Source organism: Chiloscyllium punctatum, chromosome 22 (assembly GCF_047496795.1).
Source record: "Chiloscyllium punctatum isolate Juve2018m chromosome 22, sChiPun1.3, whole genome shotgun sequence".
NCBI classification, from domain to species: Eukaryota; Metazoa; Chordata; class Chondrichthyes; order Orectolobiformes; family Hemiscylliidae; genus Chiloscyllium; species Chiloscyllium punctatum.
This window is the reverse complement of record NC_092760.1, coordinates 33,866,364-33,893,535: the sequence shown is the minus strand read 5'-3', so window position 1 is coordinate 33,893,535 and position 27,172 is coordinate 33,866,364. Positions and strand designations below refer to the sequence as shown.

Below are 27,172 nucleotides of genomic sequence, written 5' to 3'. Positions count from 1 at the left end.
TAGTGAGTCACGTGAACAAGTTTATCTGCAAACTCCCCAGTGATTTGTGTAACTCAGTGTTATTGTCTATTTGGCTTTGTTACACACTGCTGACATTCCCCATCCCTTCATCAATCATTGCTGAATTAAACAATTTCAGTGAAGGTGGTGAGCTGAGCACTTAAATTGACAAGAGCATCTTGGTTAAAGAAAACCATTCCAACATAACCTCGGCTTTTGTTCACTATGCAGTTGTTGCTGCAGGGAAATTTATGTGAACATTGCATAAGAATACGATTAAGCTCAGTTGTGATAATTCACATGCTTCAACAGCTTAATAACACTCAGCAAGGTCATTTATCTTTGTCAACTAATACAGTTCTTACTGGTTTTATAGAATACAATCCTCGATCTAACTTTATACACTATTATAAAAGTAACCAGCCTGCATCTCAGCAAAAGCCTGATCAAAGAGGAAAAGTCCATTAGACTTTATCTTTAATTACCAGTCATTGCCAGTGTTAATACTAGTCTCTGTACTATCTATCTATGTGCCCTCCAACGCATCTTGTCCACATCCCGCACCTCCGCCCTCAGACCCACCCCTCCAATCGTAACAAGGACAGAACACCCCTGATGCTCACCTTCCACCCTACAAACCTTTGCATCAACCAAATCATCCACCGACATTTCCGCCACCTCCAAAAAGACCCCACCACCAGGGATATATTTCCCTCCCCACCCCTTTCCGCCTTCCGCAAAGACCTTTCCCTCCGTGACGACCTGGTCAGGTCCACACCCCCCTACGACCCACCCTCCCATTCTGGCACTTTCCCCTGCCACCGCAGGAACTGTAAAACCTGTGCCCACACCTCCTCCCTCACCTCTATCCAAGGCCCTAAAGGAGCCTTCCACATCCATCAAAGTTTCACCTGCACATCCACCAATATCATTTATTGTATCCGTTGCTCCCGATGTGGTCTCCTCTACATTGGGGAGACTGGGCGCCTCCTAGCAGAGCGCTTTAGGGAACATCTCCGAGACACCCGCACCAATCAACCAAACCGCCCCGTGGCCCAACATTTCAACTCCCCCTCCCACTCTGCCGAGGACATGGAGGTCCTGGGCCTCCTTCACCGCCGCTCTCTCACCACCAGACACCTGGAGGAAGAACGCCTCATCTTCCGCCTCAGAACACTTCAACTCCAGGGCATCAATGTGGACTTCAACAGCTTCCTCATTTCCCCTTCCACCACCTCATCCTAGTTTCAAACTTCCAGCTCAGTAACTGTCTCCTGGACTTGTCCGACCTGCCTATCTTCTTTTCCACCTATCCACTCCACCCTCTCCTCCTTGACCTATCACCTTCATCTCCTCCCCCACTCACCCATTGTACTCTATGCTACTCTCTCCCCACCCCCACCCTCCTCTAGCTTATCTCTCCACGCTTCAGGCTCACTGCCTTTATTCCTGATGAAGGGCTTTTGCCCGAAATTCGATTTCGCTGCTCGTTGGATGCTGCCTGAAGTGCTGTGCTCTTCCAGCACCACTAATCCAGTATTTGGTTTTCAGCATCTGCAGTCATTGTTTTTACCTTATCTATCTATCAGCTTGATCAATATTCAGGAGTGGCAGAGCAGAAATGTCTTTCAGCTCAATGTTGGGAAGTCTGGAGTTGTCATTTTTGTCGTAAGTCCCCTTTATGAATTTCACAAACAGACTACTCTTTGGAAACAAGCTGAAGCTGCTTCCCACTCTATTCACAGCCTTGATGCTGCATGTGAGCTCAAAATGAGCTTTCGCCCACACATCCAAACCGTCACAATGAATCCCTGCTTCAACCTTTATCACACTGTTATCACTCCGCAACACATTCGGTGAAGCCATCATTCATGCTTTTGTTATGTATAGACTCTGCTGTTTCTGTGCACCTCCTTCCCTTCCATAAATGTGCCATACAAAACTATACTGCTTGTCTCCTAATGTACTGTTCAGGTTCATCATTGTTCTTGCATTCACTAGCCAACAAATGGCTCCTGATTAAGCAACACCTTGATTTTTCAAATCCCTCCATGGCAAACTTTCCAAACCCCATCTCACTCCACCATTCAAGATCATGCTGTCAGCTGCTAAAGATGCTAACTATGGAATTCCCTGTCTAAATTTCCTTTAAAGCTTTCTGACAATCTCCTTTGGTCACTCCTTATGTGCATTGGTCTTAAGTGTTATTCTGTTAAATGCTCCTGTGGAATACCTTAGGACTTTGCTGCTACGTTGAAGGCACAATACGAATTAAAAACTTATTGTAGCTAGTTGGACATTGTGCTCTGTGCATTATTTGTATTGGGAGTGTGTGTCATTTTACAGCTTCACACATCCTTGGAGCACATCTCCTGAGGTGACAACTATGGAACCAGGTCAGATTTGAGTTCCTAGGAACAATAGTTGGTGCCATTAGCAAGATCGGGTAGCATGCCTACCCCACAGCAGTTTATGCCACCTTTTGATCATGATTAAACACTCATTCTTCAAACTGGAAATATCAAAATCAGACAAAGTTCAAGCATTTCAAAAGACTTCGCTCAATTCACTTCAAAGAAAAAAATTCTTCCTCTTTGTTGGTTGCAGCATTGAATATTTGTCTATTTACTCTCTCTTGAAAGTTACAGATTCCTATTCCGGGCACATTTGCAAATGGTCTTCCCTTGTGCTTAATCCTGGAGTCAAACTCATTCTTTTGGTCATTCACCTGTCACACATGTACTTTCCAGCAGAGGTCAACAGGGCAAATCTTCCCCGTTGCAGAATCACGAACTTTGGGGCCATTTCCTGGAGTGGCATTTTTAAAAATTCATTCATGTTTTGTGGGCAGCACTGGCTAGACCAGCATTTATTGCCCAGAGGGCAGTTAACAGTCAACCACATTGCTGTGGGTCTGGAGTCACATGTAGACCAGACCATGTAAGGATGGCAGTTTCCTTCCCTACAGGGCGTTAGTGGGTTTTTCATGACAATTAAAAATAAATTCATGGTCATCATTAGACTCTTAATCCCAGATTTTTATTGAATTCAAATTCCACTATTTGCCATGGCAGGATTCAAACCTGGGTTCACAGAACATTTCTTGGGTCTCTGGCTTAACAGTCCAGCAATAAAACCACTAGGCCATCACTTTCCCTGCAGCTGTGATTGTTTAGCACAGTGCTGAGCAAGCGTTAATCTGCTCTCCAGGGCATGGTGGCACCATGGTACATTGTGACATTATTGGAGTTCAGCCTGAGCACCAGTAATATCACAAAGTCAAATCCAAATAAATGTCAATGAAAGGATAAAGAAAATACTTTAGCCATGAGATTCTAATCCTTCTTGAAGCTGCAGCCATGCTTACAGACACCTACCATTCGTTCCACAATGATGATCTTCGGACCCAACTGTTTATTGATGGCAAAGATGTGGATCAGCCTCAGAGCAAACACCATGAAATCCAGGCACAGAGTCGTGCGGCCCGCATTATAGGAGACTGTTAGCATTCTGTAAGAGAAAAGGAACATACCACCACTTAGAGAAACAAGTGCAAGGTTAACAAAAGATACCTCACGCAAAATATGGATAAATGGCTCCCATCTGCATTGGTTCACCAATCAAATTCATTTTCTTAAAGCTGAATGTGGATAAAGTAAGTTTTTTTTTAGATTAGATTAGATTCTCTACAGTATGGAAACAGGCCCTTCGGCCCAATAAGTGCACACCAACCCTCCGAAGACTAACCCACCCAGACCCATTTAAGATTTAGATTTGTTTTGAGTTCACTAGAGAAGGAATCAGTTTAAATATCCTGATAAATTTGATTGGACTGGAAGCCATTGATATTTTATGCCCTTTTAACTTCAGAGAATGATTAGCGACACGTTGGGAAATAAACGGAATATGGGGTACTCCTTTGTGCTGGACTTTTTTCAACACAACCCGAGAATTCAGGAAGACCAGATCCCCAAACATGGTTTTGTTGCAGTTTGCGTTGTTTGTTGAACATATCTAATTGAGTTACATAAGTCGCTAAAGGGGATTAACAAAGTAGACAAGGAAAAGATGTTTCCCCTTGTCTGGCAATCAAACGCACAATCATCGCTTCAGGATAACGGGAGGCATATTTAAAACCCGAGACAAGGAGAAATTGCTCAAAAGGGTCATGAATCTGTGGAATTCATAACCCCAAAAGTGTGGTGGACTCCAGGACACTGAATAGAAGAGATACTTAGTTAGTAACAGGTTAAAAGGGTTATAGGTAGAAGGCAGGAAAATGGAGTTGAGGCCAAGCTGAGACCAACCATAATTGTACTTATAGTGGAGCAGGCCCCAAGGGCTGAATTGCCTACTCCTCTTTTCTCATTTTCTTTTTACAGCTATGCCACAGTATGGGACTAACTTATTTGTGACTGTGTGTAATCGTGGTACAAAGTGAAGAATTAATATTACATTTTACATTAACTGGTGACACACGACTGACATGTGAACCAGATCAATTATATTAACTGTCAAAAATATTCAAGTATAAGTGGAGGTCAAGCGTGATCAAAGAGATGGCAAATGAAGTGAAATCATATTCATTGATATTCCATCCCCCCCCCCACCCCAAAAAAGAGAACTAGAGAGAAAAGATATGGGAGAAACAGGGCAACGTACGATAGATATGGGAGATGTGTACTGCTTTCACACTTTCTTACCTTTGTAAAAATGCAAAGGTATGTAACTGTCAGTGCAATTGCAAATGGTGAGATAACTATCCATGGTTGTGGAGAAATTTAGTACGTTGAAATGGTCTTGGGCATTTGCACAAAATGGAGATAGGTAATTGGGACATTCATTATCCCCCTAGTTTTCCATTTCACTGCTGTCAGTGTACTTTTGAGAATACTAATAACTGCTAAAGGAGAAGAGACAATCTCATGTTACTTATAACTAGCAGAGGAATATGGCAGACAGGTCTTCCTTAGCCTCTGGATTAGTGGTGCTGGAAGAGCACAGCAGTTCAGGCAGCATCCAACGAGCAGCGAAGTCGACGTTTCGGGCAAAAGCCCTTCATCAGGAATAAAGGCAGTGAGCCTGAAGCATGGAGAGATAAGCTAGAGGAGGGTGGGGGTGGGGAGAGAGTAGCATAGAGTACAATGGATGAGTGGGGGAGGAGATGAAGGTGATAGGTCAAGGAGGAGAGGGTGGAGTGGATAGGTGGAAAAGGAGATAGGCAGGTTTGACAAGTCCGGACAAGTCAAGGAGACAGTAACTGAGCTGGAAGTTTGAAACTAGGATGAGGTGGGGGAAGGGGAAATGAGGAAGCTGTTGAAGTCCACATTGATGCCCTGGGGTTGAAGTGTTCCGAGGCGGAAGATGAGGCATTCTTCCTCCAGGCGTCTGGTGGTGAGGGAGCGGCGGTGAAGGAGGCCCAGGACCTCCATGTCCTCGGCAGAGTGGGAGGGGGAGTTGAAATGTTGGGCCACGGGGCGGTTTGGTTGATTGGTGCAGGTGTCTCGGAGATGTTCCCTAAAGCGCTCTGCTAGGAGGCGCCCAGTCTCCCCAATGTAGAGGAGACCACATCGGGAGCAACGGATACAATAAATGATATTAGTGGATGTGCAGGTAAAACTTTGATGGATGTGGAAGGCTCCTTTAGGGCCTTGGATAGAGGTGAGGGAGGAGGTGTGGGCACAGGTTTTACAGTTCCTGCGGTGGCAGGGGAAAGTGCCAGAATGGGAGGGTGGGTCGTAGGGGGGTGTGGACCTGACCAGGTCGTCGCGGAGGGAACGGTCTTTGCAGAAGGCGGAAAGGGGTGGGGAGGGAAATATATCCCTGGTGGTGGGGTCTTTTTGGAGTTGGCGGAAATGTCGGCGGGTGATTTGGTTTATGCGAAGGTTTGTAGGGTGGAAGGTGAGCACCAGGGGCGATCTGTCCTTGTTACGGTTAGAGGGGTGGGGTTTGAGGGCAGAGGTGCGGGATGTGGACGAGATGCGTTGGAGGGCATCTTTAACCACGTGGGAAGGGAAATTGCAGTCACTAAAGGAGGAGGCCATCTGGTGTGTTCTATTGTGGAACTGGTCCTCCTGGGAGCAGATACGGCTGAGGCGGAGAAATTGGGAATACGGGATGGCATTTTTGCAAGAGATAGGGTGGGAAGAGGTGTAATCAAGGTAGCTGTGGGAGTCGGTGGGTTTGTAAAAAATGTCAGTGTCAAGTCGGTCGTCACTAATGGAGATGGAGAGGTCCAGGAAGGGGAGCGAGGTGTCAGAGGTGGTCCAGGTAAATTTAAGGTCAAGGTGGAATGTGTTGGTGAAGTTGATGAATTGCTCAACTTCCTTGTGGGAGCACGAGGTGGCGCCAATGCAGTCATCAATGTAGCGGAGGAAGAGGTGGGGAGTGGTGCCGGTGTAATTATGGAAGATCAACTGTTCTACATAGCCAACAAAGAGACAGGCATAGCTGGGGCCCATACGTGTGCCCATGGCTACGCCTTTGGTTTGGAGGAAGTGGGATGATTCAAAGGTGAAATTGTTAAGGGTGAGGACCAGTTCGGCCAAACGAATGAGAATGTCAGTGGAAGGGTACTGTTGGGGACATCTGGAGAGGAAAAAACGGAGGGCTTGGAGGCCCTGGTCATGGCGGATGGAGGTGTAGAGGGATTGGATATCCATGGTGAAGATGAGGCGTTGGGGGCCGGGGAAACAGAAGTCTTGGAGGAGGTGGAGGGCGTGGGTGGTGTCTCAAACATATGTGGGGAGTTTCTGGACTGGGGGGATAGGACAGTGTCGAGGTCGGTAGAGATGAGCTCAGTGGGGCAGGAGCAGGCTGAGAAGCCCTCCGTTTTTTCCTCTCCAGACGTCCCCAACAGTACCCTTCCACTGACACTCTCATTCGTTTGGCCGAACTGGTCCTCACCCTTAACAATTTCACGGTGAATAGCCACGGTCTTTTCCCCAGGGGAGTCCAAAACTAGGTTTAAGGTGAGAGGGGAAAAATTTAAAAGGGCAACTTTTTCACCAAGAGGCTGGTGTATATATGAAATGAGCTGCCAGAGGAAGTGGTGGAGGCTGGTACAATTACAACATTTAAAAGACATCTGGATGGACTTAGGAAGTGGAAGGGTTTAGAGGAAAATGGGCCAAATGCTGGGAATGGGACTAGATTAATTTTGGATATCCAGTCGGCATGAGTGATTGGATCGAAGGGTCTATTTCCGTGTTGTGCATCTCTATGACTCAATGAAAAAGGTAAAGTAAAAGTGAATGAATGACTATAAAGGATGTAGTGTTTCTGCTATTGCCATTTACACCTCTTTTTAGTGTACTTACTTGTCCCATTACCATCTCCTTTTTCCCTGTAATATTTCTTTTTCCATTAATCTCTCCTGCCTTCTCCCCTATTCTGTTTGAAGGTAGCCATCTCTTTGAATGGTGAGTGATTATTAACTAACAAGCTTGAATGTTACAAAAACAGAAATTGCTGGAAAAACTCAGCAGGTCTGGCAACATCTGTTCTGAAGAAGAGTCAACGAACCCAAACCAATAAGTCTACTTTCTCTCCACAGATGCTGCCAGACCAGAGTTTTCCAAGCAATTTCTGTTTGCATTTTTCATTTCCAGCATGTGTAGTCTTGTTTTTGGCTATGCTTGAATGTTTCCTGTGAAACCTAGCTTGATTAATAAGTCTTCTACTCTTGGAAGTCCCTTTCCTGCTTTGAACTATATCTATTTCTTCTGTCAGTATTTTTGAGTGAGATAAAACTTGAAAGCGATGAAGAATGTTACCTGTAAAACATTGAACAGCTGCTTCGCTTGATAACTGATTCATATGGTGCTAATGGAGCGAGATGGTCCAACCAATGTTGCTTATCAACTTTTCCTCATCAACATATATTCCAACTTAATAACATTATAAAGTGCAAAGCTGTTTATTATCTTTTAAATGGGGTTAAATAGTGAAAAATAAATTCTCACTGTAATAATAAAATCCCTTCCTTCCATTTATTCTTAATAAGTTCAATTCATATTTCATAACCCAAAAGGTTCCATCCGATCATAATATTAGTCACATTCAGTCAGAGAACTAATATATATGATAGACATCCCAATTATATCCAGCATTGATAATAAATCAGTTTGTTGTGCAATTGGTGTATGGTGTCAAATTTCTTTTATAATGTATTTTAGTTCATTGGAAGTGATGAAAGAAAATTGATTTTCCACAGTATAATGAAGTATGATTTTAAACACTGGAAATGAAGACATTATATTGGTCAAACACCCATTAATACTACTCACCTTAAACTTTGTTCTTTCTCAAACTGGGCTGTTCGTGCTCATTGTTCAAAATCTGCTAACATTTTTGTGATTGCCATCTTTCTGCTGAACTGTAGCTACTTGCCAACACTGATAAATGAGCTTTTTGACCTTGTGAAAGTGGTTCCCCTCGTTTTCTTGCCTGACGCTCGGTGGATATTTGTTGATTGATTTGTCATATGTATCGAAGTACAGTGAAAAACTTAGTTTACGAGCAGCACATGCAGATCATAGTAAACAAGGATTTACAGATCAAAAATACTTTGACAGAGGCATACAGGTTACATTGCAGAGGCATGCGCTCAAAGAGATCAATATTAGGAAGATCACATTATTTGAGGCTAGTTAGTCCATTCACTATTTTTACTATGATCTGCTTGTACGGCTCGTAAAACAAAGCTTTTCATTGTACTTCGGTACACATGACCAATAAATCAGTCGATCAAATACCCACCCAGTGGCAGGCAATAAAATGAGGGGGACTACTTTCACAAGGGCCAAATGCTTATTTATCACAGCACTGGCCAAGTAGCCATAGCTCAGCAAGAAGATGACAATTACAAAAATGTCAGCAGATTTTGAACAATGAGCACATTTAGCCAAGTTAGGGAAATAATGAGGATGTATAAGTTATCATTCAACACATCATAAAGAGTGAGGCAATAATTGAAGTCTGGGGTGGGGGGGCAGTCAAAAGCAACAGGAACAATGAATTACAGTTAGAACAAGAAGAGTCTATCAAATCCATCCAAAGGTTCCAAGGGATGAATCTAACCTTATTCTCATCTGCAAAGTAACAGGAAGAGACACAGTCTGATAACCAAAGTGGAGAAGATTAAAGTTTTCTAGAACTGAGTCAGAGACTGCTTTAGATCACAGAAGTGCTCATTAAAAATCTGGGAGATTGTGTGTTCCCAGTGTGGGTCCTACTGGTGGCAGACCAGTATTGCCTTGGTGGGTGAGGTACAACTGAAGTGTGTGTGCAATAATTAGGACCCCAGTAGGAAAATACTCAATTTCCCACCCCTCTCCCAACCCACCTCAAGAGCTACTGAACCGAGGTTAGCAGCTGTGTGTTTCCTGTCAGTGGTAATGTATCTTCTGTAGGATCAACACAGGTCACTGGTGAGGGAGGGCAGAATGGGTGTAATCCGTGCAGGAGTGGCTTGCTGGCATTGGTGGTGGGGGTGGCAAGGGGAGGGGAATTGGGTGAGAGATCAGGGAAGTGGCTGCTAGCAGGCACCCATCTGGGTGATTTCCCCTCGATTGGTCACGGAGTCCTTTCAAAACAGGGGCATTCCTGAGAGAGACAGCTGGGAAACCCAGTAGGATTTTCTGAGCTGCCTTCAAGGAGACACTGCAATGCCAGTGAGGGAGACTCCACTACATCCCAGAATTATCCACATTTTCTCATCTACCTGTTCAGGGACATTATCACACACCCTGAAACACAAACTGGGCCACCCGGCTCAGGGATTGGCACAGTGGCAGTGTACCACAAGAGCACCCCAATTCCCATGCTGTCAAAGATTATAACATTTAAATGGCTTGTTTATGAGACTGCATGGGTAGCAGGCTATTCTGTCAACCCATTCCCACTGGGACTGTTGGCCCAGCAGCAGGAATGGGATATTCTATATCACTACAATAACACAGGCCTGTCAATCCCATTATGCACTCGGACAGAGTCCATTAAAACCAGCTGCATATCTCCTATATAAACAAATCCTGACAGAAAACAAAATGTTTTTCAAATTATTCCCTAGACAGGAGATGTAGGATTAATGAGTAAAATACAAGTTAATTAGACCTTATAAAATTAAATCAGAAGCAATGCACTGAGTGAGAACAGTTTCAAATTGAATGTTACAGCATTCACGTCTGTTCTGCTTCAGTCTAATTGATTTCCTTCCCACATCCTCTTTACATTGGTTCTCTCTTTCCAATTATATTTCCATATTTCTGTTACAAACTCGTGTGAATTCTGCATTCCTGCATAGCAGAAAACTGCAAGATGTTTTGGTTATTACTTTGGGATGGGCAAGTTATTGTTGGAAGAGAGGTTGTTTCAGAGACCCTGATACTGACCTGCACGTCACTCCTGCTATGAACAGCACCAAGGCCACCATGTCGCACTTGTTCCAGGAGTCCTCTACATACAGTTTAAATTTCTTCACTATGTTCGTATTTCCCTCAGTGAAAAAACTCTGCAGGGGGAAGAAAGATCGTAAGGCATGAAGCATTTGGAATATATTGTGACCAAGTTATTTTGAGTTGTAGCACTCCCAAACATGCTCAGCAGGTGGTGCACATATACAGGTCACTGAAAGCAATTTCTGCTGTGTTCTTTATGGCAAGCCCTTGAGAAAATTACAGGATATTCATTAGGTCGCAATCGTGTGTGAGAAAATGCCTTATGGAGTGACTTTGAAAGTTTTGTTGATTTTCAGACCTGAGATGGATACACTTTTTATGAATTGTGCAGTGAGCACAACATCCACAAATGAAAGAGTTTTAAAATTAATTTCAAAAATGAGTGGCAGGCTCCATCATTTGGTTGCCGTTGGTATAGCAGGTGCACCTTTTTGAGGATCCGAGAATCATAATGCAGTTATACCACAAACAAAGCCATTCAGTCTATCGTGCCTCGTGACAGATTGCTGCAAGAGCAACTCACCTGGTCCCACTTACCCAGCTTTCTCCTTAGCCTTGAAAATCTTTTCCATTCAAATTATCTAATTCCCTTTGAAAGCCACAATTGAATCTGGTTAGAGCGTTCTGTGGGAGTGCACTCCAGATCCTAACTGTTCTGAGTAAAAACAGCCGTTTTGCTCATGACCCCCTGTGGTTCTCGAACCTTCTTTCAATGGGTTGTCAACAGTTCCTCCACACTTGCCCTGTCTCAGACCATCATGACTTTGAACATCTTTATCAAAACATACCCTCCCCAAATCATCTGTTTGCTAACAACTCCAGCTTGCCCAAAGTCTTCATGTGGTGGAAGTCCCTAATTCCTGGAACAAGTCTGCTAATTGTTGTCTGCACCCTCACAAGTGACCATGCACCCTTCCTAAATTCTGTTATCCAGAATTGGACCTTTCATTGCAGTTGAGTGCAACCAGTGCTTTGATGCAAATCATTAATACAAAGTTATAAACAACATAAACAGTTGCAATATCAACGTGCAAATCAGCATGCAGTATACTTTACAGGCTTGGTGTACTCTGGTTTCAGTTCACCGCAGTTCAGTTCCCAAGTAAATAATCTGCAGAAAGTTATGCATTACAATTACATTTATTTCCAAATCAATTAAATCATACAATAATACTTGATCTTTTACCATATTTTACACTGATGTTGGTTCTATCTATTCAGCCAATGGATAAAATGGTATGCTTTTATTGATCAGAGATGGATTGTAATTGCATTAACATAACAAATGTATTAGTAAGCCTGTATTGACATGGTATGGAACAAGTACAAAGTTAAGAGTTGTGTGCACTGGGTGTCAGTTTACATGGTGGTAATTACTGATAGATTAATGACCCTTCCACTCTACCTTGCAATATGTGCTTCAATCCTAACCCCAGAACAGGAAGTCCATCCGCACCTGTGAAACATTTTCCCATTTGCCAAATCAGTGTTTTATTCCCCTAAATTTGACTGAGAATGTCAAATCAGTGGCACTTCAGGAGTTTTCTGTCTATTCCTGAAAAAAAACTATTATAGAGGGCCACTACACTCACCAACTGGAGGTGATAAACATTCCATTAGTCTGGACCAAACACAGCCACTGTACAAAGGTCTTCACCTCAAATCATTTAATACTGCATCTCTTGCTCACAATGCTTTTTATTTTTGTACAGACAAAATTGTGGGTTTTTTTTCCCCTACTCTTATAGGGAAATAATTTCCTAAAGCTACTACCCCTTTTGACATCCATAGTCCTGCATCTGTTTACATAAGTCATCATGTTAATTTTCTCCTTCTGTACTAGTCAGGTGATTTACTTTCACTCCCCTTGCTGATTTCCAAAGGTTCAACATTAAAACTTTGAGCATGAAAACACAATGCTGGCATCCTCACCTGTCTCAGCTCCTCCAACGCCAGAGTGAAAACCCAGAAGTACAGCGTTACCTCTGCCATAGAAGGACCAATAGGGGGAGGGGGCTTGAAATCCACTAGCAAAATGTATGCGAAAAGAGACAGGAATGCAAAATACAGGATCACATTCCCCAGGAATACAGTGACTGGAGCACCCCAGAATTTCTTCCACCTTCTTAAAATGAATTCTCTCCGTTGGTTCCCTCCACAAAGCCTTTTTTTATCCTTTGCGTCATGATCGCTGTCAGATGATAATAACAAGAGCTTGTTAAAATTTATAACATGAGTGAAACGGGGGGAAAAAATAAATCTTGGTCCCGAAAAATGTTACATCTCAGAATATTAAAATCCCATCTCTCTTAAGTCTCCTGATGAAATGTGTCATGATTCCGTTAATTTCTGATAATCGCAGTATGGAATTATAAAAGAGATTGCCTCATATACTAATATGTTCATCATTAGCAACTTCTTTTTGGTGCACTGATTGACTGTGTTTAACGTATTGGTATAAACCAATAGTTGCCTTTCAGCATCTATCTGATGTTCTAATCATTACAACACAAGAATACCAACTGGTGAAATCAAAGTTGAATATCTACACACAAACTGATTCACATTTATTCTGGCCAAGTTTAGCCATTGTTGGAGCAGTAGTTGTCCAGATTGACACAGTTTCATTTATTTCAACTTGATATCAAGCCAAATGCAGAAAGTTCAGATGGAATATGAAAGGAATAAAAAAAAACAGAAGCAACAGGACAGTATGAGAAGAGACTGGCAGTTAACATGAAAAGGACTCCAGATATCATTAATGAGCATATAAATAGTGAAAGTGTGGTAGAAAGAGGAGGGGCACAATGTGGGGTTTTGTATCAGCAGTTTCCCCATGAAGAGGTCCGCCATATTGGCTGACTGGCTTGAAGTCAATCATGTGGATATATTCTAAAGCACGCTGCAGGACCAGCTAGGGATGGGTCTGATCCCAGTCCTTGGGGCAAGCAAGTGGGTGAGCTTGTGGAAGGTGGAGGGGGATGGATTTCCATATTGGTAGGATGGGACTTGGGGGCTCATAAAACCATTTCTGGTTCACATGCAACCTAATATAACTTTGTTAGATTTGTTAGAAGTGGGTCCATTGGCGATTAGTGCCAGGTTTGATAAATTCACCCAGACTCTTTAGACACCATCTTACAAATGCAGAACCATTACCATCTAGGGCAGCAATTACATGGAAGCATCTCCACCTGCAAATTCCCCTCCCAAGCTACTTACCATCTTGATTTGGAAATCCGTCACTGCCCCTTCAATGTCGCTGGGTCAAAATGCTGGAATTCCCTCCCTAACAGCATTGTGCATGTCCCTCAGTGAAGTGGACCACAGCGGTTCAAGGCGGCAGCTCCCCACCAACTTCTCAAAAGGGAATTAAGGATGGACAATAATTGCTGGCCTGTCCAGCGAGTCCCACATTTCCATGAATGACTAAAAGCAATTTGGAAATGTTTCCCTCCCTACTCATGCCCTGAACCCATTCATTCTAGGGGGTTGACATGTTTTGTGGTGACTGATTGGTCTCAAATCACTATGGCGTATCCTAAGAATGTGATGAAGCACTATCCAATGTCAAGTTACTTCTGTTGAACTGACCACTTTTATTCAGAGACTAATCTCCTTCCCTGGAGGAGATTTATTGTTTGCACAATAAATATTAGAACGTATGGGCCCATTAGTGGAATCGTTTATACAATTTCAGCTCTTCTTGCGCTACCCTATTATTAAACCTTTTCTCCAGCAAAAGGTTTGAACAGACCAACCTGTTTGCCTCATCATGGAGCAGAAAAGCCTTCTCAGTGTCCAAGCTGTCCAGTTCTTTCAACTGTTCAGATTTACCTATGGATGGGAAATGTGCACTGAAAGGAAACAAGAAAGCAACAATCAGAGAAGCATACAGATTTATTATTTTGTCCTGTTTGCAGGAGGTCGCTTTGAAAATTCTTTGCTGTATTCCCTATGTCACCATTGTGTGCTCATTTCAGAAAGTTCTCCTTTAGATGCAAATCTCTTTGGAACATTCTACAGTCCCAGAGGGTGCTACATAAAATGGAAGCTTTACAAAGGATGACTTTGTATGCATGGCACAGAAGCAGGTCAGGGACTGGAAAACATTGCAGCCCTTCACAAAACCTGTTTACCATCTATAAGGCACAAGTCAGGAGTGTAATGGAACACTTCACTGTTGCAGTTCCAACCACACTCAAGAAGCTTGACAGCATTCAGGACAAGATGCAAGTATTTAGAAGAAGGTGAAGAGGGGACGAGTAGCTGAGGCTAGTGTTGATCATCAAGAGAGTGAGCTGGGAAATAGATGATGGAATATATAAAAATGGCAGAAGCTTTGCACCAATGACTATGTTTGTTTTCATGACTGAATACTTAGAAAATTTCCCAATGGTAACTGAAGATCGAGAGGCGATAGGGAGAGATGAACTTCAAGCAAATAGTCTCCAACAAAAGGAAGAAAAATGATTGAACCTAAAGACTGACAAGTCCCAGGACCGACGGTCTCCATCCTCTTATCTTAAAAGAAGCAGAGGCACAAATACTTCACTAAGGTCCTGCGAAATTCCTTAAATACTAGAAAGCTATCGTGAGATTAAAAAATAGCATGTGACACCTTTAAGAAAGGTGGATTGGTCATGCTAAATTGCTCATAGTGTTCAGGGATGTGTAGACTAGATAGGATAGCCATGGGAAATGCAGGGTTAGAGGGTAGGGGTTGGATGCTCTTTGGAGGGTCGGTGTGGGTCCAATGGCCTGCTTCCACACTGTGGGGATTCTATGAAAGATGAGAGACAGAAAATGGGAAACTATGGTTATCCTGATACAGAAGGTAGCAGCATCCATTATTTAGGAAGTTTTAGTGGAATGCTTCAAAAATCACAACCTGATTAGACAGAGCAAACATGGATTTCTCTTTCACATATTGAAGTTTTTTTTATTGGATCAAGGGTGGACAGAAGGGAAGCAGAAGATGTGTATACTTAGATTTTCAAAAGGCATATGACAGAGTGCCAAATCAAAGGTTGTTGCACAAGGCAAGAGTATATGATGTAGTGAGTAATGTATTTGCACAGATTAAGGATTTATTAGCCAACAGGAAGAAATAGTAAGGATAAATGAATCTTTTTTTGGGTTGGCAAGTTGTAACTGAAGTGTCACAAGGATCACTGATGCGGTCTCAATTATTTACTGTCAATATCAATGATAAAGCACAGAAGATAGAATGTATGATGGCTAGATTTGTTGATAACACCAAAATCTGTAGAATAGTAAACTGAGAAGAAAAAAAAGTGAGATTACAAAGGACTATAGACAGGTTATGTGAATGAACAAAAATTTGGCAGATGATGGACAAAATGAACATAAACAAAAAAAAACTGTACTCTGAAGAACGGACACAAAAATAGAAATTGCTGAAGAAATTTAGCGGGTCTGGTAGCACTTGTGGAGAGAAAGCAGAACCAGTTCTGAAGGAGGGTTACTGGCCTTAAAACATTAACTTTGCTTTCTTTCTGAAGATGCTGCCAGACCTGTGGAGTTTCTCTCGCAATTGTTGTTTTACTAATGTGAACTTGTCCATTTTGGAGGAAGAATACAAAAGCATTTCACCATTTAAATGGAAAGAGACTGCAGGACCTGGTGGTACAGGGCCATCTGGGGGTCCTGGTAAATGAATCACAAAGTTCAAATATAGGTACAGCACATTATTAGGAAGGTAAATGTAAAGTTGTCATTTATTGCAAGCAAAATGGAATATAAAAGCATGAAAGTTGTCGTTTAGTTGTAAAGGATGTAAGTGAAACTATATTTGGTCTCCTTATTTGAAGAGTATGGATAATTGCTTTAAAAGCAGTTCAGGAAGGGTTCAAATGACTCATTCCTGGGATAAAAGATTTATATTATATAAAGAAAAACGGTGAACAGGTTAGGCCAACGCCCACAGGAATTTAGAAGAATGAAAAATGATTTTATCAAAACAGGTGAAATCTTGAGGAGCCCAGCGAGGTTTGGTAACTGGGGGAGAAAGCACTCACAGGGAAAAGTAAAACCCCTGCACATAGCGTAAAATAAATGAGGAGAATCTTCTTTCTCTTAAAGGATTGAGAGCTTGTGGAATTCCCTTCCCGAGAGGGTAGTGGAGGCTTGACTTTCAATTTATTCTGAGCTGAATTCATTTTTTGACAAACAAGGGAGTCGAGGATTGTCAAAGTGAAGGTGGTGTGCAGGCATTCAGAAAAATGCAGCCGAGACCACAATTCGATCAACCATTATTTTATTGAATTGTACAAATGCCAAGGGCCAAATTCCTGTTCCCAAGTCCAATGCTGGCCTGTTTGATTGGCATCCCATCCGCCTTCAACATTCAACACTTCCATCACTGATACACAGTGGCAGCAGTGTGTACTACACACGATGCACCATAGCAATTTATCAAGACTCTCAACAGCAACAGCATCTTTCAAACCCATGACCTGAATCACCTCAGGGCAGCAGTTACATGGGAACACCACCACCCGCAAGTTCCTCTCCAAACCACTCACATCTTGATTTGGAAATATCTCAATGTCCCTTCAGTGTTACTAGTTAAATTTCAGGAACTTGTTTCCTAATGGTGTATTTGGTGTGCATATGCCACTTTGCAGTGAAGAAGGTAGCTGACCATTGCATTCTCCAGGACATTTAGGGATGGACTATAAATATATTGTCGTCTTCACTAATCCATGTGGTGCAACCCTTAAATGATTAATATATGTGGACTGAATTTTTCGAAGAAGTAACGAAGAGGATCGATGAGGGCGGAACAGTAGGCGTGATCTTCAGTAAGGCGTTCAACAAGTTTCCTCATGGTAGACTGGTAAGCAAGGTAAGGTCTCATGGAATACATGGAGAACTAGCCATTTGGATACAGAACTGGCTCAAAGGTAGAAGACAGAGGATGGTAGTGGAGGGTTGCCTGGATACTGGAGGCCTGTGACCTGTGGTGTGCCACAAGGATCGGTGCTGGTTCCACAGTTTTTTTTTATCATTTATTTAAATGAATTGGATGTGAACAAAGGAGGTATAGTTAGTAAATTGCAGATGACACCAAAATTGGAGGTGTTGTGGATAGCAAAGGAGGTTACCTCAGAGTACAATGGGATCTTGATCAAATGGGGCAATGGGCTGAGGTGGAGTTTAATTTACATAATTGTGAGGTGCTGCATTTTGGAAAGGCAAATTAGAACAGGACTTATACTCTTAATGGTAAGGTCTTGGGGTGTTGCTGAACAAACAGACCTTGGAATGCAGGTTCATAATTCCTCGAAAGTCAAGTCGCAGGTAGATAGGATAGTGAAGAAGGCGTTTGGTATGCTTTCCTTTATTAGTGAGAGCATTGAGTACAGGAGTTGGGAGGTCATGTTGCGGCTGTACAGGACATTGGTTAGGCCACTGTTGGAATATTGCGTGCAATTCTGGTCTCCCTCCTATTGGAAGGATATTGTGAAACTTGAAAGTGTTCAGAAAAGATTTACAAGGATGTTGTCAGGATTGGAGGGTTTGAGTTACAGGCAGGAGCTGTTTTCCCTGGAGTGTCGGAGGCTGAGGGGTGATCTTACTAAGGTTTAAGGAGCGTGGATACGGTAAGGAGACAACATCTGTGTGTGTGTGTGGTCAAATGATCAAATTCAAAGATGGTCCTGGAGAATTATGAATAGGGTAATAGCATAAGCATTATTTCTACCCCACAGTTCAAGGTACTCTTTAAACTTTTGAAATTGCTGTTTATTTTAAGTTTTCAATAGTTGTTATCCCAAAGTAAATTAATACTGAACATTCTTATGCTTTGAATTCCTGCTGTGTATGATGCATAGAGCTCTGAGGACTACATTGTTTCTGAACGACTGACTTAGTTCACTCGCTCCTGTTGTCTACCTTGTGTAAAGAAGTACTTCCACAAATCTGGTACTAAATCTACCTTTCACAATCTCTTAATACGTGGACGTGAAAATAAACTCCATTGTAAACAAATCAATCAAAATTAACAGTAACCGTACTAGCCACATGGAGTCACGGTTTTATTCTGTTCACCATCAATATGGGTGGAGCATGATGTATACAGATAACGGTTTTGTTAATGGTTCCACTGTTTGCAAAACAGCAATATTGCTTGTTTATCTGAGATTTTTTTTATGTTCCTGGAAAGATATATGAAAAAGTCCACTGTTGGTGCCATTTTTCTCTAACTACTAAATCATGAGAGGTTTTGATAAGTTGAATAGCAGGCATCGTTTCTCTAGGGTGGGGGATTTCAAGAATGGGGCGTTTTGTTTAATATGAGGGGAGAAAGATTTAAAAAAGACATGGGGCAACGTTTTTTAAAATAGACAGAACGATTCATGTGTGGAATGAACTTCCAGTTGAAGTGGTGGATCCGGGGCACAGTTGTAATGTTTAAAAGACATTTAGATAAGTATATGAATAAGAAATGTTTAGAGGGATATGGACAAAGTGCAGGCAGGTCGGACTAGTTTAGTTTGGGATTATAGTTGACATGGACTGGTTAGACCGAAGGGTCTGTTTTTGTGTTGTATGACTCTGACTTTTCACCACCCTACACCTCGCTTTGATCAACCCTCTATTTTCTCAAAGTTACCTTGATCATTATTCCTGTAGAATCTTCTGTTGTCTGCTCAGTAAGCTCAAAGTATACCATCCTGTTGATTTTTCTCCACTTGCATACAGTGTATAGGCTGGGACTCATCATATAGTGTGTTATTCTGATCTCTTTTTCATTAGAATCTCAAAACTGGAACCCCATATTCTCCCAACCTCCAGAATGGAAAGTCTGTGTATTTGTGTAACCCACCAAATATTTCTTATCACACAATATGGGCTTTGCTACTTCACCAAGATCATGGCATTGGCCTTGATCACTACCAAGCTGCTGTGACAGCTACAAAGCTCATTTGGCAGAGCACTTGGGTCAATGGCCCAGGATTTGACCTGATACAATCCCTACAGTATGGAAGCAGGCCATTCAGCCCATCAAGTTATTACCAACCCTCCAAAGAGCTTCCCACCTAGACCCACCCTATCCCTGTAACTTTGCATTCCCCATGGCTCACCCACCTAGCCTTCACATCTTTGGACTGTGGGAGGAAACCCACACAGACAGTCGCCTGAGGGTGGAATTGAACCTGGTGTTGTGAGGCAGCAGTGCTACCCACTGAGCTACTGTTATTGGGGAGCTGCAGGTTTCTAAAATCCTCATCTGTAAATGGCCAATTAACCATTAAATGGATGCATCTTTGGCTGGGAAGGCCTACATAGAACTTCCTGCACTCTCTGTATTATCTACCTAAAGGATCGTAAGTGTTTGAAACTCTCTTCTGCAAATGATGCTAGATGAACTGGACATTGTTATATCTAAGATGATAAAACATTTGTTAACAAAATATAGTAAGAAGGCTGATATATGACTGTAGCTTGAATCTATTTCTGTTCCCATAATCCTATAGTTTTCTTAAAAATAAATGCCATAAATCATTGACGTCTACCTGAAAGAATAGGTTTAATGTGTCAATTAAAAACAGAAAATGCTAGAAATACTGAACAGGTCAGGTAGTCTCTGAAACATTGATACTGTTTCTCTTGCTGCCTGGCCTGTTGAGTGTTTCTAGCATAGTGTATGTGTTTCTGCCTGGACACACAAGGCTAACACTGTGGGGATGAAGGAAGCATGGCACTTTAAAGAACTGTTCTCTAGGAAGGATGACAGTGAGATGCCTCATCTGTTTTAATGACTGAGGTAGCTAAAGTCCCTGTGACAATATGAAGAGAGTTCCTCTGGTGATGAGGACAAACATGCCGCTCTCAACCAATCCCACCTGATTGTAAATTTTAACCGAGCATTATTCTTACCTTTGCTAAATTACCACAGTAGATTACCCATTTTACAGTCACTGAACTTCATGAGTTGATTTGATGAGGTACAACTGCATGTATTACGTGTTGGTAAGTTCTCTCATTATGTCATTACCTGAAGGTGATAAGGTTGGTGAATATCAGAGGAGGACACCAGAACCCACACAACAACTTCCAGATTGGAGTATCCGTTGACATATCACCCCACCAGATTTTTGTCAACAGTGCCTAAAATACAGAAACGATCATGATTATCAAAAATGAGAGCAAGCATTGATAAAGCAGGCCAAATGGCCTTTTTTTGCAATCATTCTCTCATGCATTCTATGATGCTGTAGATATGTCCACTGGTCATTATTAAAAAAAGCAAATGCAAGTTTTTCATTCATATTTTAAAAATACCTTTCTTGTACATGGATGATACAGAGCCACACCAACTAGCAAAGTCACAGGTTTAATTCACAATGTGCGATGAATTGGGCTGAATCCAGGGATTCATTCCAATTTCCTGGGAAAAGGCATGGGGCAAGGGGAAAAAAAATATCCAGCACTGTTAGAGCTTCCAGCTAGGAAGTTCTTACCCGTGAACGTGACTGAAGATATGAGCAGACATCGATCATAGAGGCGGCTGTGGTAATGCCACTGGACTAGCCAGAGAGCCAGGCTAATATTCTGAGGACAAAAACAGAAATTGCTGGCCAAACTCTTCAGAGTTACCAAACCCGAAACGTTAACTCTACTCTCTCCCTACAGATGCTGGGCTGAGTTTAGCCAGCAGTTTCTGTTTGTTCTTTTATTTCAGGACTTAATCATCTGTTTTTTTGTTTTATTTTAATGTTCTGGGGATTGTGTGTTCAAATCCCACCATGGCAGATTATTTAATAAAAATCTGGAATGAAAAGCAAACATCATTGTGACCACGTAACTAGGCAAAAGTGGGTACTGCAGATGCTGGAAATCAGAGTCTAGATTAGAGCGGTGCTGGAAAAGCACAGCAGATCAGGCAGCGTTCGAGGAGCAGGAAAATCGACGTTTCGGGCAAAAATTCCTGACGAAGGGCTTTTGCCCGAAACATCAATTTTCCTGTTCCTCAGATGCTGTCTGACCTGCTGTGCTTTTCCAGCACCACTCTAATCTAGACTATGTAACCACTGCCAATAGTTTTTTTAAAAAAAGCATTCTGGTTAACTAATGCCCTTCAGGGAAGGAAATCTATGTGACTCCAGACGTGGTTAACTCAACTGACTTCTGAAATGGCCTAGAAAGCCAATCAGTCTTACAGATGAGCAACAAATGCAGACCTTGTCAGTCATGTTTCCATCCCATGTGAGAATTCTAAAAATCAACATAACCGCATGTAAATAATCAATACATTTAACAAGCAACTTCTAACAAACGTCCACACAGTAACCAAACAAAACAGTAGATAAGATGAATATTGCACCAGTCCCTTAGAGTACGGATGCTCAGGTCCTGCTCAGTCCTTCCACCTTAAGCTCTTTATATCTGGCCAACTCCCAGACCCCTATTTAATGGTCCGGTATGCCAAGGTACAAATGAATATTTTTTGACAAGATAGCAAGCAGGAATCTGTCTGCACTTCCTTTCTTGATGTCAGAGGGAGGTTCTTTACACAGAGTGTGGTGGGTGTGTGGAATGCACTGCCAGCAGATTCAGATACATTAGGGATGTTTAAGCGACGCTTGGATAGGTACATGGATGGTCGTACAATGAAGGGTATGTGGGTTAGTTTGATCTTCGAGTAGGATAAAAGGTTGGCACAACATCGAGGGCTGAAGGGTCTGTACTGTACTGTACTCTTCCATGTTCTTTAAGATGTCACTGCAGTATAGATGAGAGTTGCTGTGTTCCCCTTTACCGTGAGGTTCCATGGGAACTTAGTGTCTGTGTCACAACCCAGATCAGATAACAAATCAGCAAAGGTCAGGGCTACACCCTAAGGTATTCCACAATCTTACAACTCAGTAAATCACTGCTGTATCTAACAGAGTGAATGCAGCAACAGCTCTACAATGGTCACTGTAAACAGACCCCACCCTCTTCACAATACAAGTACCTATTACAAACCGATAGCAAGTGACTTGTCACTTTATGTTCCCAGCAGTAGGAGAAAATGCCAGGGAAGGGAACAATTTGTTGGGAAAGGTCAATGCTACAGCACTATCTGTGCAGACCCATATCCACCTCCCGGTGTTCAGACAGACCAAGGTTCCAGTTGCATGAGAAATGTCATTCAGCATTCAAAGAACCCAAACAAAAATCTATCGGAGCTTCATGAAGATTCAAATAATCCTTTAGACCTGAAATTAATGGAAATAAAAATCACAGCTTCTTAATGAAAAAAAAACCAAAGAAATAGGGATGCTGGAAATCAGATATAAAAATTGCTTGAAAAACTCATCAGGTTTGGCAGCATCTGTGGATAGAAGCAGAGGTCACGTCTCAGGTCCAGTGACCCTTCTTCACAACTGATGGTAGAGCATAGAACATAGAACATTACAGCACAGTACAGGCCCTTTGGCCCTTGATGTTGCACCGACCTGTGAAACCAATCTGAAGCCCATCTAAACTACACTATTCCATTTTCATCCGTATGACCATTTAAATGCCCTTAAAATTGGCGAGTCTACTACTGTTGCAGGCAGGGCATTCCACACCACTACTGCTCTCTAAGTAATGAAATTACCTCTGACATCTGTCCTATATCTATCACCCTTCAATTTAAAGATATGTCCCCTCATGCTATCCATCACTATCTAAGAAAAAAGGCACTCACTGTCCACCCTGTTTAACCCTCTTATGTTTCAGTTGTTACCTCTCAACCTTCTTCTCTCAAATGAAAACAGCCTCAAGTCCCTCGCCTTTCCTCATAAGACCTTCCCTCCATATCAGGTAACATCCTAATAAATCTCCTCTGAACCCTTTCCAATGCTTCCACATCCTTCCTATAATGTGGTGACCAGAACTGTACGTAATACTCCAAGTGCGGCCGCAGCAGAGTTTTGTACAGCTGCAGCATGACCTCATGACTCCGAAACTCAATCCCTCTACCAATAAAAGCCAACACACCATATGCCTTCTTAACCACCCTATCAACCTGGGTGGCAACTTTCAGGGATCTATGTACATGGATACTGAGATCCCTCTGCTCAGCTACACTACCAAGGATCTCACTATTAGCCCAGTACTCTTTACTCCTGTTGCTCCTTCCAAAGTGAATCACCTCGCACTTATCCACATTAAACTCCATTTGCCACCTCTCATCCCAACTCTGCAGCTTATCTCTGTCTCTCTGTCACCTGCAAGATCCTTTGGCATTGTCCACAACTCTACCGACTTTAGTGTCATCTGCAAATTTACTAACCCATCCTTTTACACCCTCATCCGGGTCATTTATAAAAATGACAAACAGTAGTGGCCCCAAAACAGATCCTTGCGGTACACCACCCATAACTGAACTCCAAGATGAACATTTCCCATCAACCACCACCCTCTGTCTTCTTTCAGCTAGCCAATTTCTGATCCAAAACACTAAATCACCCTCAATCTTATGCTTCAGTATTTTGTGCAATAGCCTACCATGGGGAATCTTACCAAACACCTTACTGGAATCCATATACACCACATCAACCGCTTTACCCTCATCCACCTGTTTGGTCACCTTCTCAAAGAACTCAATAAGGTATGTGACGTAAGACCCACCCTTCAGAAAATCATGTTAACTATGCATAATCAACTTATCCCTTTCTTGATGATTATAAATCCTATCTCTTATAACCTTTTCCAGCATTTCACCCACAACCAAAGTAAGGCTCACTGGTCTATAATTACCAGGGTTGTCTCTACTCCCCTTCTTGAACAAGGAAGCAATATTTACTATCCTTCAATCTTCTGGCAGTATTCCTGTAGACAATGATGACATAAAGATCAAAGCCAAAGGCTCTGCAATCTCCTCCCTGGCTTCCCAGAGAACCCTAGGATAAATCCCGTCCAGACCAGGGGCCTTATCTATTTTCACATTTTCCAAAATTGCTAACACCTTCTCGTGAACCACAATCCCATCTAAATCTAGTAGCCTGTATCTCAGTATTCTCCTCGACAACATTGTCTTTTTCCACTGTGAATGATGATGAAAAATATTCATTTAGGCACTTCCCCTACCTCCTCAGGCTACACGCACAACTTCCCACTACTGTCCTTGATTAGCCCTACTCTTACTCTAGTCATTCTTTTATTCTTGATATACTTATGGAAAGCTTTAGGATTTTCCTGTATCCTATCTGCCAATGATTTCTCATGTCCTCTCCTGGCTTTCCTTAGCTCTCTCTTTAGGTCTTTCTTGGCTAACTTGGAACTCTCAAGCACCCTAACTGAGCCTTCATGTCTCATCCTAACATAAGCCTTCTTCTTCCTCTTGTCAAGAGGTTCAACTTCTTTAGTAAACCACAGCTCCCGCATTCAACAATCTCCTTCCTGCCTGACCGGTACACATTTATCAAGTACCCACAGTAGCTATTCCTTGAACTAGCTCCACATTTTAATTGCGCCCATCCCCTGCAGTTTCCTTCTCCAACTTATGCATCCTAAATCTTGCCTAATAGCCTTTGTCTTTTACCCATCCGTAACTCTTGTCCTGTGGCATATATCTATCCCTTTCCATTGCCAAAGTAAACATAACCAAATTGTGGTCATTATCACCAAAGAGCTCCCCTACCTCCAAATCTAACACTTAGCCAGGTTCATTACCCAGTACCCAATCCAACATGGCCCCACCCCTTGTTGGCCTGTCTACATACTGTGTCAGGAAACCCTCCTGCACACATTGGACAAAAACTGACACATCTAAGGTACTCAAACTATAGTATTTCCAGTCAATATTTGGAAAGTTAAAGACCCCATAACAACTACTCTGTTACTCTTGCTCCTATCTAGAATTATCTTTGCTATCCTTTCCTCTACATCTCTGGAACTATTCTGAGCCCTGCAGAGAACTCCCAACAGGGTGACCTCTCCTTTCCTGTTTCTAACCTCAGTCCTTACTACCTCAGTAGATGTGTCCTCAAACATCCTTTCTGTTACTATAATGTGTCCTTGATTAACAATGCCACACCTCCCCCTCTTTTACCAACTTCTCTGTTCTTACCGAAACATCTAAATCCTAGTACTTGCAACAACCATTCCTGTCCCTCCTCTCTCCATGTCCCTGAAATGGCCACAACATCGAGATCCCAGGTACCAACCCATGCTGCAAGTTCACCCACCTTATTCCGGATTCTCCTGGCATTGAGTAGGCTCACTTCAAACCACCTTCCTGCTTGCCGGTGCACTCTTGTGACCTTGAAACTCTATTTCTGACCTCACTACTCTCAACCTCCTGGACACTGGAACCACAATTTAGGTTCCATCCCCCTGCTAAGTTAGCTTAAATCCTCCTGAAGAGCATTACCAAATTTCTCCTGTAGAATATTGTAACCCCTCTGGTTCAGGTGCAGACCATCCTGTTTGTAGAGGTCCCACCTACCGCAGAATGAGCCCCAATTATCCAGGTATCCAAAACCCTCCCTGCTGCACCATCCCTGTAGCCACGTGTTCCACTCCTCTCTCTCCCTATTCCTCGCCTCGCTAGCACAGGTAACAAACTTTGCTATAGATAAAAACTGTTTGTTCTAGCTCTAAGCTTCCACCCTAGCTCACTGAATTTCTGCCTTAAGTATTAAATAAATTAGTTTAAATTCCCTACAGTTGGAAACAGGCCCTTCAGCCCAACAAGTTCTCACTGACCCTCCGAAGAGTAACCCACCTAGACCCATTCCCCTACCCTATATTTACCCCTGACTAATGCACTTAACATATGGACAATTTAGCATAGTCAATTCACCTGACCTGCACATCTTTGGATTGTGGGAGGAAACCAGAGCACCCAGAGAAAACCCACGCAGACACAGGGAGAATGTGCAAACTCCACACAGACAGTTGCCCGAGGCTGGAATCGAACCTGGGTCCCTGGTGCTGTGAGGCAGCAATGCTAACCACTGAGCCCACCGTTCTTTAAATCCCCATTCCTTTTCTTACCTATGTCATTAGTGCCTATGGTAGCTTGAAATAAAAGGTTAATATTTACACTGGTGGTGGGAGGGGGAAGAGTAAACAAGAGACAGTTCAAAAGAGAGAGAAAAATCAGTTGGTGAGACAAAGGATTAGGTAAAGGTCAGTCTGGGAGAATGACTAGCTGCTAACGGGGACCATTAGTGGCTGCCAATTGGTTGTGTGGGGTAGCAGACCATGTGATGACGAGACCTGGTGTGCGGAGGTTTGGCCAAGGACAAGGGAGAAGCAGCCCAGGCCCAAAATTTATTGAACTCAATACTGAGTGCTGAAGGTCACAGGGTGCCCAAGTGGAAAATTAGGTCCTGGGGAGACAGAATACAGATTGGGGAACTGCTTTGCAGAATACCTTTGTTCTACCTGCAAAAATGACCCTAAGCTTCCAGTTGCCTGGCACTACAACACACCAGGAGAAAGTGAGGATTGAAGATCTGCAGTGAGGACTTGAACACACCATTGTGTTCCCTAGCCAACATCTGTGTCTCAGGCTTGCTGCGGTACTCCAGTGAAGCTCAGCACAAGCTGGAAAACAGCATCTCATTTTCCGCCTGGGAATCCTGCAGCCTTCAGGACTCAATATCGAGTTCAACAATTTTAGTGCCTGAACACCTGTGCCCTTGGCCTTACCCAAACCCCAGACACCAGGCCTTATCACCACATAGGCTTCTACCCTA

General features: G+C 42.7%; 1 protein-coding gene across 1 annotated transcript in view; it reads right to left on the bottom strand.

Annotated features, from left to right (window-relative positions):
* Positions 1 to 27,172, bottom strand: part of trpm5 (transient receptor potential cation channel, subfamily M, member 5) — a 122,199-nt gene that overhangs the window by 22,376 nt on the left and 72,651 nt on the right. The window contains exons 15-19 of the mRNA XM_072591975.1: positions 20,488 to 20,600; positions 14,222 to 14,317; positions 12,393 to 12,651; positions 10,395 to 10,513; positions 3,378 to 3,510 (exon numbers count right to left, since the gene is read on the bottom strand). Coding sequence (XP_072448076.1) covers positions 3,378 to 3,510; positions 10,395 to 10,513; positions 12,393 to 12,651; positions 14,222 to 14,317; positions 20,488 to 20,600 — 720 coding nt within the window. The remainder of the gene's footprint in view (positions 1 to 3,377; positions 3,511 to 10,394; positions 10,514 to 12,392; positions 12,652 to 14,221; positions 14,318 to 20,487; positions 20,601 to 27,172) is intronic.